The sequence below is a fragment of the Felis catus genome, chromosome D4 (assembly GCF_018350175.1).
Source record: "Felis catus isolate Fca126 chromosome D4, F.catus_Fca126_mat1.0, whole genome shotgun sequence".
Lineage (NCBI taxonomy): Eukaryota > Metazoa > Chordata > Mammalia > Carnivora > Felidae > Felis > Felis catus.
The window spans coordinates 72,229,178-72,242,861 of record NC_058380.1 but is presented as its reverse complement, the minus strand read 5'-3'; the positions used below and the strand labels follow the sequence as shown (position 1 = coordinate 72,242,861).

General features: G+C 41.8%; 1 protein-coding gene across 17 annotated transcripts in view; it reads left to right on the top strand.

Annotated features, from left to right (window-relative positions):
• Positions 1-13,684, top strand: part of SUSD1 (sushi domain containing 1) — a 282,880-nt gene that overhangs the window by 91,006 nt on the left and 178,190 nt on the right. For all 17 annotated transcript variants that reach the window (XM_045043333.1, XM_045043335.1, XM_045043334.1 and 14 more), the window contains 2 exons: positions 5,499-5,590; positions 7,001-7,187. In XM_045043333.1, the coding sequence (XP_044899268.1) occupies positions 5,499-5,590; positions 7,001-7,187 (279 nt within the window). The remainder of the gene's footprint in view (positions 1-5,498; positions 5,591-7,000; positions 7,188-13,684) is intronic.

The following is a 13,684-nucleotide window of genomic DNA, read 5'->3' as shown; positions in this document are numbered from 1 at the left end:
TTGCATTCCCACTAACAGTGTAGGAGTGTTCCTTCCTCCACATCCTCACCAACACCTGTTATTTCTTGTGTTGTTACGTTTAGCCATTCTGACAGGTGTGAGGTGATAGCTCAGTGTAGTTTTGCTTTTTATTTATTTATTTTTTATTTTTTTTCCAATTCTTAGATCTCCTTATCTTTATTTTTTTTTATTTTATTTTTATTTTTATTTATTTTTTTTATATATGAAATTTATTGACAAATTGGTTTCCATACAACACCCAGTGCTCATCCCAAAAGGTGCCCTCCTCAATACCCATCACCCACCCTCTCCTCCCTCCCACCCCCCATCAACCCTCAGTTTGTTCTCAGTTTTTAACAGTCTCTTATGCTTTGGCTCTCTCGCACTCTACCCTCTTTTTTTTTTTTTTTTTCCTTCCCCTCCCCCATGGGTTTCTGTTGTTTCTCAGGATCCACATAAGAGTGAAACCATACGGTATCTGTCTTTCTCTGTATGGCTTATTTCACTTAGCATCACACTCTCCAGTTCCATCCATGTTGCTACAAACGGCCATATTTCATTCTTTCTCATTGCCACGTAGTACTCCATTGTGTATATAAACCACAATTTCTTTATCCATTCATCAGTTGATGGACATTTAGGCTTTTTCCATAATTTGGCTATTGTTGAGAGTGCTGCTATAAACATTGGGGTACAAGTGCCCCTATGCATCAGTACTCCTGTATCCCTTGTCTACCCCCTCACTTTCAATCTACAGGTGTCTTTAGGTCTGAAATGAGTCTCTTGTAGGCAGCATATAGATGGGTCTTGTTTTTTTATTCATTCTGTCACCCTGTGTCTTTTGATTGGAGTGTTTAATCCATTTACATTCAAAGTAATTATCAATAGATACGTATCTGTTGCCATTTCATTGCTTGTTGTTTCTGAAATTTTTCTCTGATTCTTTCTTCTCTTTCTCTCTCTCACAGTTTACTGGTTTTCTTCTTCCTTTTTTTTTTTAAGGTTTATTTACTTATTTTGAGAGAGAGAGAGGGAGGGAGAGGAAAAGAGAGAGGGAGAGAGAATTCCAAGCAGGCTTCACACTGTCAGCAGAGAGCAGGATGTGGGACTCGATCTCATGGACCTTGAGATCATGACCTGAGCTGAAATTAAGAGTTGGGCACTTAATTGACTGAGCCACACAGGTGCACCAGTTTTCTTTAGTAATGTATTTGGATTTCTTCCTCTTTATTCTTTACATGTTTATTAAAGGGTTTAAATATATGGTTTCTATTAGGTTTGTATATAATGTCTTCTGCATATAGCAGTCTGTATTCAGCTGATGATCATTCAAGTTTAAACCCTGTCTTTTTTCCTCTCCTCCCCATATTTTAGATATATGTTATTATACTTTATTTGTGTGTGTGTGTGTGTGTGTGTGTGTGTGTGTGTGTGTGTGTGTGTGTGTGTAGTTTTGAATGTTTATTTGTTTTTGAGAGACAGAGAAAGAGCGCAAGCAGGATTGGGCCAGAGAGAGAGGGAGACACAGAATCCAAAGCAGGCTCCAGGCTCTGAGCTGTCAGCACAGAGCCCAATACAGAGCTCAAACCCACAAACCATGAGATCATGATCTGAGCCCAAGTCAGAGGCCCAACTGACTGAACCACCCAGTTGCCCCTTATATATATATTATATATAATATAATATATATTACATGTAATATATATATGTGTAATATGTATATGTAATATATATCATAGATATATATAGCATATATATTACATATATTAATGTTTATTTTTGAGAGGGAGAGAGACAGTATGAGCAAGGGAAAGGCAGAGAGAGATGGAGACACAGAACCCAATGCAGTCTATGGACTCTGAGCTGTCAGCACAGAGCCCGAAGTACGGCTTGAATTCATGAGCCATGAGCTCATGACCTGAGCCAAAGTTGGATGCTTAACTAACTGAGCCACCCAGGTAGGTGCCCCTTATATTCTTTTATTTTGTGAATTCCTTGACTGATTTTTTACAGAAACATTCATTTTTATTGCTTTTGTGTTTCCTTCCTTTATACTGTCATTTTTGGTCTGTCCACTCAAAGAGCCCCCTTTAATATTTCTTGCAGGCCTGATTTGGTTGAACTCTTTTAGTTTTTGTTTGTCTGGGAAACTCTTTATCTCTCCTTCTGTTGCTGGATAGAGCATCTTTTGTGGCAGATATTTCCCATTCAGCACTTTGAATATACCATGCCATTCCCTTCTGGCTTACAAAGTTTTTGTTGAAAAGTCTCCTGTTAGCCTTATGGATTTTCCATTGTAAGTAACTGTCTTCTTTTTTTTTTTGCTGCTTTAAAAATGTTTTCTTTACCACTATATTTTGCCATTTAATTACAATATGTCTTGGTGTGGGTCTGCTTTTGTTGATTTTGATTTGAGTTCTCTGTGCCTTCTGGATCTGGATATCTGTTTCCTTCCCCAGATTAGGAAATTTTTCGGTTACTACTTCCCCAAATAAATTCTCTGCCTCCTTTTCTGTCTCTCTTCTTCGTCTGGGACTCCTATACTGTGAATGTCATTGCATATGATGGAGTCACTGAGTTCCCATTTTGCATGATTCTTTTTTCTCTCTTTTATTCAGCTTGATTACTTCCTATTACTCTGTCTTCTAGGTCACTAATTCATTCCTCTTCTTCCATTCTTCTGTTCATTCCATCAAGTGTGTTTCTCATTTTGTTTATTGAGCCCTTTATCTCTGCTGTATTATCCTTTATCTTTGTGCTAAGAGTCTCAACTCATGTCTTCCACTATTTTTCTTAAGTCCAGTGATTATCCTTAAGATAATTGCCTTAAATTCTCTATCAGTAATGTTACTTATATCTGTTTCACTTAGATCTCTGGTCATGGCCTTGTCTTCGTATTTCATTTGGGATAAATTTCTCTGTTTCCTTGTTTTGTCTGCCTCTCTGTGTCTGTTTCTGTGTGTTAAGAAAGTCAGCTATGTCTTCTGATCTTGAAAGTAGTGACTTTATGAAGAAGAGGTCTTGGAGTGCCCTACAGTGCAGTCTCCTCTGTTTACCAGAACCTGGCACTTCAGGAGAGTATCCTATATGTGCTGCTATGTGTGTAGTCTGCTGTAGTGTCTGAATCACTTTTCCCTTCAGTGCAGTTGTTTGCACTGATTCTCTGCCTGTTGTGGGCTGTGCTTGCTCTCTGTGGTGTTAGTGGGGCCCAGGCAGGGTGGGCATGCCTGCCGGGGAACTTGAGAGCAAGTGGTGGTGTTAGCAAAATTTGTGCTGGGTCACTAGTTCTATACTGGATTTCCTGAAGCACTACGGTGGCTGGGGGCTGCGTGCTGGTGTTGCTGGGGGCATGAGGCTGGCCATGGTATGCATCAGTGGCTGGGACTAATCTGAACCCGGTGGCTGGGCACGGTGAACTGCGATGGCTGGGTACTGCATCTTTTTGTTGTAGTTCATTTGTTGTTTTAGTTTCCTATTGCTAGTTTGACAAATTACCACCAATTTAGTGGCTTAAAACAGCATGAACTTATAGTCCTGGAGGTCCGAAGTTCAAATCAGTTCCATTCTGTTAAAATGATGGTGTCAGCAGGTGTGTATTCATTCTGGAAGCTGGAGGAGAGAATCAATTTCCTTGTCCTTTCGAGTTTCTAGATCCTACTAACATTCCTTAGCTTGGGCCCCATCCTCCATCTTTGAAGCTCGTTGGTTTAACTGCTGCTTTTGTCCTTGAATCTCTCTCTAACCCTGATCTTCTTGTCTCTCTCTTATGAGGACCAAGGTCACTACATTGGGCTCATCTGGATAATCTTGGATAATCTCCCTATCTTAATCAATTGCAGAGTCCCTCTGCCATGTAAGGTAACATGGTCACAGATGGATGTGGACATTTTGGGGGGGCCTGTTTTTAGCCTACCATACTTGTTCTTATAGATCTATTGAAAATGACTAGTTTTTCTATGTTCTTATATTTGGGTACACTTTGCCAAACTCCATTATTTGCATGTGTTTTTCTCTTGTTTTCAAGTGATTTCATATTTGTTTTCAGTTGATTCTCTTAGATTTACTGGAAGTTGCGTTATTCCCTTTCTTCCTGGTATTTATAGCTCATTTTGTTCTTGCCTCTCTCCATGTCATCTAGAATCTCATAGCTAATGCTAAATAATAGCTATGAGAACATGCATCTTTGTATTGTTCTTGACTTTACTAGAAATTGCTTCATTATTTTACCAGCAAGGATGGTGGTTTCTAATAAACACTCTTAAATTAAGGAGTTTCTATCAAATTAAATCTTAGTTGACTAAGATTTTTAGTCAGGAACATGTATTAAATGTGTTAACCATAATGGATATAGAAGTAACCATGTGGCCTTTCCTTTTTAATCCATTAATACTTTCCCAATAATGATCACCTCTGTATTCCTGGAATGAATCTTCCTTGATCATAGTGTATTGTTCTTTGAAGGTACTGCTGACTTATGTTTACAAATATTTTATTTTAGGTTTTTGCATTTATAATGATAAGTGAGTTTGGCATAGTGTGTTTTGTAACTGCTTGCACAATTTGGGAATTATGGATATGTAGTCATCTTGAGTAAATTGGGAAACTTTCTACCTTTTTGTATGGTCTGCAACTTAAATAGTATTGAGGTTATCGGTTTTTGAAAGTTTCATAAGTATAAAGTTCCTTGGACTACTGCTAGTTATCTTTAAATTCTGTACCCAATAGTGAGATTCCATTATTCTGAAACACCTGTACTTTCTTACCTACTCTGTCTTACAACATTTGAAGTACAGCTTGTGACCTGTGGAACAGGTTTTCTCTGGACAAAGCTGCCCAATCCATAAAGAAGGGTCACATCTACCAATGTGGCTTCATTCATAGGAACCTGTCAGGCCAGGGGTTTACACAATAAAGGCTTGGTTCCCTTGAGACTTTTCTTTTTTTCAGGTGCTTTGTGAGTTGTCTTTATGATTTATTAATCACGGCAGTGTTGCTGTGAAACTTCTTAGCAAATCGTTTTTCAGTTCCTCAAAGAAGAGCACTTCTCAATGCTCTGCTCAAGTGTTGCTCCCTGCTCAGAATTTGAAATGGATACTTATCTGTATAAATGCGGTTGTCTAAGCCCAAATTGCAGTTTTAGGTTAGTAAACCAGGGGAGTTTGCAGTGACTGGATTTAAGTAATTTTTAAAAGGGATCCTCTGATTGGGTATCTTTTGATTTTAAATCTTACATTAAGATTGAGTTTACATAAATGTAAAAGTGGTGTTTCTCAGACTGCCACCACTAATTTCTAAATTAAAGTACTACTGAAATTGTCCTGTGTAAGTGATTCCATGACAAGGTAGCATTCTATTTTATAGATTTTATTTTTTAAGTAATCTCTATACCTACTGTGGGGCTCAAACTCACCACCCTGAGATCAGGAGCTGCATGCTCTATAAAAGGTAGCATGTTTGTATAGAGTGTAAGTTGATTTCTCATTCTTTCCCCCCTGCAGTAAAACAGATCATCAGTAACATTTCAATATTTAATGAAACCTGCTTGAGATGGAGAAGTACAAAAACAGCTGATACAGAGGAGATGTATTCAGTAAGTTACTCTATGTATAGATGTTGTCTTGTGTGGGAGGCTTAAAAAATATCAGTGAACCTAAAAATCTACTTCTACAGCTGTGATTATCAATGGCGGATTGATAGTGGCGATTGCAAGCACAAGCAAGAAGATGGGCACTTTAGTGCATATTTGAAGAGAGAGACCTTGGGGATTGATGAGTAAGTCATGAAAGTTTCTTTGGGCACGTAGCCCGATGCAGAGCTGATGCTCACACAGGATCCGTGGAAGGAATCCATGGCTTTTGCATGTGTCTCTGACCAGGGTATGAACATATCGTCTAGGGAGTCAAGGGGAATTTTTGAAGCTAGATGCGGTTGTGAATAAGAAAGGTAAAGCCCGTGGGATGAGCTGCTACTAGAAGAATTTAAGTGGGCAGAAAAGTATGTGTATTGGCCCCTGTACTGGGATATTCCAGGAAAATGGAGGGAATGTCAGAAGGGGGCAGGCAGAGGAGAAGAATCCTGCCGAGGTTTTACCAGACCAGCTTGGAGTTTCCTAATTCAGGTCCTGCTCTGGAGAAGGCTTAGTTCAGATTCCTCTCTCTCTCTCTTTCTTTCTTTCTTTCTTTCTTTCTTTCTTTCTTTCTTTCTTTCTTTCTTTCTTCCTTCCTTCCTTCCTTCCTTCCTTCCTTCCTTCCTTCCTTCCTTCCTTCCTTCCCTCCCTCCCTCCCTCCCTCCCTCCCTCCCTCCTCCCTTCCTCCCTCCCTCCCTCCCTCCCTCCCTCCCTTCCTCCCTTCCTTCCTTCCTTCCTTCCTTCCTTCCTTCCTTCCTTCCTTCCTTCCTTCCTTTTGTTCTTTCTTTCTTTCTCTTGCTTTCTTTCTCTCTTTTAACTTTTATTTAATGTTTGTTTATTTTTGAGAGAGAGACAGAGTGTGAGCAGGGGAGGGGCAGAGAGAGAGGAGTCACAGAATCCGAAGCAGGCTCCAAGCTCTGAGCTGTCCACCCAGAGCCCCGTGTGGGGCTTGAACTCACAAGCCGTGAGATCATGACCTGAGCAGAAGTCGGATGCTTAACCAACTGAGCCACCTGGACGCCCCTTCGTTTTCTTTCTAGGAAAATGTTCTGTGGCTTTGCTCCTGTAGTTTTGCTCATTGTATATGAGCAGACTTTCACATTGCTCATTGTATATGTGAGAACGAGACCAAGAAAATTGTCAGTACTGGGGCCTCGGCCTTTCGCACATTTTGATTTAAAGCTATTTTTATTGCGCTGATATATCGTGGCGACAGTATTTATGGTATTACGTCTCTAATATTTGTTTACTGTTGTATTTCACTTTTTGAAGGAACTTTAGAGTTAAGAGCAAGATTGCTCATGAGAAAAGGTTTGGAGGCATTTGGAGCCTTCCAGGCCAGCCATTCACCTAGTGAACTTTTCTGTGTTTCAGTTCCACATTCAGGGCCAGAGATGGTATCAGAAGGAATTTTCCCAGGAAATAATCTTTAATATCACTACCAGCAGTCAGGCTCCCGAGGTGTGCTTGGACCTGCATCCGGGCACCAACTACAGTGTCCACGTCCAGGCTTTGTCTTCTGAACTTCCTGTGGTCCTCTCCCTGACAACCCAGATAACAGGTAAATCTTGAATAACAGCATTTGGATGAACGAAGTCACCACAGAGCCGTAGATGGGCCCAGATAGAGAGAAACACTATTGCTTCCTATCATTAAAGAATGAACTTGAAGAGCGAGAGGAAAAAGGGCGTGGAACTGGAGAGACTACTGTAACTGTGACTGTAATATTTTATTCCTTAAAAAGACAGCTGAAACAAACCATTAATGCGAATTAAATCCGGCTAGCGTGTCTATGAATGCTGGTTACATTCCTTCCGGATATTTGAAATAGTTCAAACATTTCATACCTAAAAAGAATTTTCTCTCATTAGTACTGTTTCTCAGTAACATGAGTTAATCGTCATTCTGTCGCAAGTGCCTCAAGAGTCTGTCCTTTCCAGGGAGAAGTGATAGGCAGTCCCACTCTGGTCCCTGGAAAATTCACTTTCCTCTCTTTTTCTTGTCTCTCTTCAAATCTGGGAGAGTTGAGCTAAGACTCGGAGTATTGCCTTCTTGTTTCTTACTTCACCGAGCAATTAGAAGTCATCACGGAGGACTTGCCTCTCCCAAGTCTCCCATTGCTACTCTCGTGCAGAACCGTGTGTTCTGTCTTCTCTCTGGTCCCCACTCCTCAGGTGACTGCTCCCCTCAATGGGTGTGTTGGATCCCATCCCTTCCTGCCCAGTCATCATCCCCAGTAGAGAAATCATCCCAGCACTGCACAAGCATGTTGTAGGATCTCCATTTTTAAATGAAAACCAAAGAAACTAAAAAACTCACTTCCTTTGAGCCCGTATTCCCCCCAGCTACTTCTTTCAGCATCCCCTTTACCATAAAACTCCTTGAAAGAAGTGTCTGTTCTATAGACTCCACATCCTTACTTCAGGTACTTCCTTTAACTGTTTCCAAACTGGAGGTGGTTGTCCTGGCCACACTGCTTTACTGAAAGTGTCTCCATCTTGCAAAATCCGCTGCCCAATTTTGTTTTTATTTAATTTTTATTCCCTTCCCCGCCCCCCCACCCTTTCCCCCACCATAGCATTTGGCATTCCTGCCTTCTTGAAATACAGTTTCTCTGGGCTTTTAGGTCCTCCTGCCTCACTGGCTGCTCCTTCTCAGTCCTCTTTGCTGGCTCCTCTTTGCTCAGTCCTCTTTTACGAATGCCCTCTCTGCCTGTTCCTCTTCCTTTTTCTTCATTATCTACCCCCTCTGCCCAGCTAAGAATATTGCCTGTATGCTGAGGATTCCCAGATATGTATCCTAGTCCCAGATTCTCCCCTGAATGCCATGCTCATATATCCAGTCATCTTTTAAACAACTTCTTGGACACCCAATTGACAAGTCCAAGAAGATTTTGATTTCTCAACTCTTCTCTCACCTTCAAAGCCATTTTCCGTCCAGGCTTCCCTATCTTGGTTATTGGCATTCCTGTTCACCTGTTGCTCAGGCGAAAAAGCTTCTACCCTTCCCGACCAACTTCTGCTTTTGTTTCTAAAATATATTTGGAATCCACCCCCTTCTCTCCATCTTCACCTTCACCACAAAGCAACCTTATCCAAGTCAGCAACCTCTTGCTTGGACTCCTACACTGACTTTCTTACTGGTCTTTCTGCTTTCACGGGTGCCTGTCAGTCTCCCACCCCTCACCCCCACTCCCAAGTGTGGTGAGACCATAACTTTAAAAAGATGGTCTGAGTCTGACTTCTGACTCAGAAGTCAGAGTGATCTTTTAAAAATGCATAGGAGAATGTGTCATCCCCAGCTCAAAACCGTCCAATGAGTTTGCATTAGCATTAGAATAGAATCCACGTTCTTACCCTGAAGCATGGAGTCTGGCTCCCTGCCTCCCTGACTACATCTCTGCTCTCTCTGTTTCTAGCTAGCATCTGCTGCCCTCCTGCCTTCTTCGCTGTTCCTCAGATGGGTCAGACCTGTTTGTGCATCCAGGCCTTTCCATTTACTGTTTACTGTTCCTGGTGCACACTCTGCACATGGCTTCTTTATAATCATCCAGGTCTCTGCTCAGATGCCAGTACCTTAGAGAAGCTCTCCCTGCCCGTCCTTTCAAAAATAACCTCTGTCTCCACTCCATCATTCGCTATCCACTTATCCTGTGTGAATTTCATCATAGAACTTGTTTTCAGATCTTGTATTTAAAAAAAATTTTTTAACGTTTATTTATTTTGAGAGAGAGAGAGAGGGGGAGAGAGAGGGAGGGAAGGAGGGAGGGGCAGGCTGCAAGAGCAGGGGAGGAACAGAGAGAGAGGGAGACAGAATCCCAAGCAGGTTCCAGGCCGTCAGTGCAGAGTCCGACACAGGGCTTGAACCCACAAACCATGAGATCATGACCTGGGCCCAAATCAAGAGTCGGATGCTTCACCGACTAGGCCACCCAGGCACCCCCAGAATTTGTGTTTTTTAGTTTACTTGTTTATTTGCTTTTCCCCAACTAAGCTCCTTGAAGGCAGAGATGTAAAGATAGTGCTGGCACATAGCACAACAAACCCTGAATGGCCATCGCATGGTATTGGCATTGAGGGGATGGCTGGTGAGTTAAGAAAGGCTTTCAAAAAAAAAAAAAAAAAAAGAATTTACTAAGTTTTAGGCTGGAAGGAGAAGTAATGTCCAATTGGGCATCTCTCTGTGGTGACTTAGTCAAATGAATACCTATTTAGTTTCCTGGTCTGTGGTCCTTACCGTGTTTGGCTGGTTTGTACTGCTAATTTAAATCAGTATTTCAAATTTTTTGAGTTGGATAAGGGAGTCTCTTCTTGAGGAGACATTTATTTTAATCTTGTTTTGTAGGCTAACTATAGCCCCCTTAGCTGAAGCGCCCTGGACTCATGGCCACCAGGGGACACTGTTGAGCTATTTAAGTCCATTGAGACCCTTCAAAAAGTTCTTTGTGACAACGGCTGCATATTTTCCAACTCTACCCTACTTTAAAGAATTTGAAATTTTAAAAAAGTGAAAAATTCAAGTTGTTATGATCTTTTCAAAAGGTAAAAAACAAACAAAAAACCACCCAAACTCTCTTTTTTTATAAAAGGGGAAAAAAGAGAGCCTTATGTGTTGATAGGAAGAGGTATGCCTTGATTGCCTAAGATATGGCTGTGTTTCAATAAAATCCTGAACTTTTCAATCTTACCAGAAATGTGAGGCAAGGGATTTGGGCCTGGAAAACTCAGCAGCTGATTTCCCAGAAGGAAAGTGAATGGAATTTCCCTTCCGAATGCCTTACATTAAACTAAATCTTCTGATGGGAACAGGATGAAGAGTAGTGCTTTAAATATATCGCTGACCTCAGAGGAGGGTGCAAGTTCTAGGCACGTTGAAGGGCAGAGGAAAGTGTTGGAGTGAGAAAAGGAGAGCGTGTTGGCCTGAGGGGAGGGGGAGACCAGGTCCTCTCCCAGGGCTTGTGCCTCAGGGCTGACAGGCTCCCTCAGGTAGAGCCCAGTGAGCTGAATTCCTCGGAAGAGCTCCACTACTTACACTCCTTTTAGGACAGGGTAAAGAGCAAACTCCATCCTTGGTGTAGACCCAGAGTCAGAAGAGCTTTCACACGTTGGTTATGCTATTTTCTAGCCAAGTCAGAAAGCTTGTCTTCCCATAGGGAGAGAGAAAAACCCAGAGAGGGGAAAGTGGGGGACGGGGCAGAGAGAAAACAAATGTGTGTGGAAAGGTTAAGCTAAACCACTTGTGTACACAACACGGTGATAATTTGAGGTTGAATATTTATTATAGAATCAAGAATGCTGGAGGAGAAAAGGGAAGAAAGGATGTCAAGGAAACCATTCCTTCCCAAGGTGCCCTTTAGTACCAAGGCTGGAAACTAATATGGGAAATTTCCCATCTCTGCCTGCATTCGGGAAAAGAAAAAAAGAGAATGTACTTTTTTCAGATATTCAGGAAAGCAATCAAAAACATAGGTATGTCCTGAGCATGAGCAGACTGTCCCTTTAATGGAGAGAATGGAGAGGTCTAGTCAGGGTAGCTCTGATTCCCCCACAGGACTAGAAGCCACAGCCCCCACGTCTGATATCTCCTCTCTTCCTATTGGGTGTCCCCAGAAAGCACTGTACAGGACCAAGTCTGGTGAGTTCTTCTGCCAGAGGCTTCTCGTCCGTGGTTGGCTACCCATAGACTTCCCAAGGACAGTGCACCCCTGTGTCCTCTGAGAACCCTATTTCCTTGGGCTGTTTCCAGGGTACCACACTTATTCCTGCTGGTCCCCCTCGCTCCCAGGGGGCAGAAGCTGCAGTAGAGGTCCGGAGAGGGACTGGCCTTCATCCCAGCTGTTCCTGTGTTTGTCCGGACTCTCTGAGAGTCTTTCATGGGCACAAGTTCTTTGACATCTGGGTATGTAACGTTAGACCAGAAGGAAGGTATGGCCCTTCCGTACCTCCATGGGCCACCTATTCTCTCATCCCCCGAACTCTCCCAGCTACTTTCTAGCAGATCTAAATCCCAAACCTCCAAGTGAATGGCTATGTGGGGATGGTTATCTCCCAGTTCCCCTCACTGAAAGCATCCACACCCTGACCTAGGCCCCATGGAGACAAGATGATACACCGCAGAGGAAAATAGGCTGGGTGTGTTATTTTCTTGTATTAGCGTTAGCTTTTACAAAATATGAATGAGAACATTTCTTTACATCAGAAGCCTAAAAACCAGAGTTTCTGTGTGTGGTGGAAGAGTGTGGGAGGGGCATGGGGTGATTTAACAATTTAGCCCAGCAAATATTTATTGACTGGTTATGTACAAAGACCTGTGCTAAGTGCTGAAGCGGGGGATGTAAAGATGAAGAGAAGATTGTTCCTTCTCCCCGGAAGGCCAAGTCTCACAACTTCATCAATAGGGGGAATGTAGCCAGCCTTGTAATGGCTGCTGACTTATGGTGCAAGCTACCATTGTTTCTACTGCTGTCAGTTTCAGTTGATCATGCCTCCCCAAGTGTGCAGTGTGATCTGCTGGGGAGGTGCTAAGGATTCAAAAAGAACCAACGCGGTGTCTTTGTATGTATTTATTTATGTGTGTCATTTCCTTGTATTTACTTGAAATTTATAGCATAAAGTTGGGGCTTTAGTTTTGGCACAGATTCAATTTTCTTTTCCGTTCTTTTTATTCATGTTGGTGTGTTTTAGAGGAATTTTAACACATTTTCACTTATATTACTTCCTTTCTCTTACTGATTTTATTTTTTTATTTAAAAAAAAATTTTTTTTTTCAACGTTTATTTATTTTTTGGGACAGAGAGAGACAGAGCATGAATGGGGGAGGGGCAGAGAGAGAGGGAGACACAGAATCAGAAACAGGCTCCAGGCTCTGAGCCATCAGCCCAGAGCCTGACGCGGGGCTCGAACTCACGGACCGCGAGATCGTGACCTGGCTGAAGTCGGACGCTTAACCGACTGTGCCACCCAGGCGCCCCTTCTCTTACTGATTTTAATAGTTTGCCTACATTAATGATATTAACCTTTTGTTATACATATTATAACCCACCTCCTGGGTTGTTTACTGTTTATTTTTCTTGTCAGTATTCTTTTTTAACATTTTAGACATTTAAAAATTTCATGTAATAAATTCTATTGATTCTTTTATAGTTTCTGCCTCTGGTCATGCCAAGAAAAACCTTCCCCCACCCTGAAATTAGATCAATTCTTATTCTCTAATATTGTCTAATGCTTCGTCGTCGTCTTTTTTTTTTTTTTAAAGTAATCTCTGTGCCCAATGTAGGGCTTGAACTCACAACCCCAAGATCAAGGGTCAAATGCTCTACTGACTGAGCCATCCCTCTGATGCTTCTTGATAGTTTTGCTTTTTGCCTTTAAACTTAGACCCATTTGGAATTGATATATAGTATAAGGCTAAATTTACAGGGTATTTTTTCCCCCTAACTGATAAGCCAGTTTCCCACCACCTTTTTTTTTTTTTAATTCTTACATTATTATTATTTTTTTAATATTTATTTTTTAGAGAGAGCACGAGAGGGAGAGGGGCAGAGAGAGAAACAAACAGAATTAGAGGCAGGCTCCAGGCTCCGAGCTGTCAGCACTGAGCCTGATGTGGGGTTCAAACTCACAAGCCATGAGAATATGACCTGAACTGAAGTTGGACACTTAACCAACTGACCACCCAGGGGTCCCCCATACTACCTTTAGAAAGACTGTCTGTGCCATGCACTATTTTCTCATTTATTTGTTTGGATCTCTTTTTAGACTGTCTAGTTTCTTCCATTCCTTTGCTTGTCCTGGGCTTGTACCATACTATTTCAATTATTGTAATTTTATGCTATATTTAATTTTTTATAGGGAAAGTTCTCCTTCACTGCTTTTCTCCTTACTCTCCAGAGTTTTCTCACATGGCAGTCCCCATATTTTCCTTTGTCATTTGCTTCTGGGGCCTTCCCCCATCTTACATACCCTGGGTGGAAGAACTACACTCTCCAGCCCAGACATGACCCATTTCTGGCCTTGGGTCTGATTTGATTTAAATCAGTAATGAGGCTAATGTAAAGAA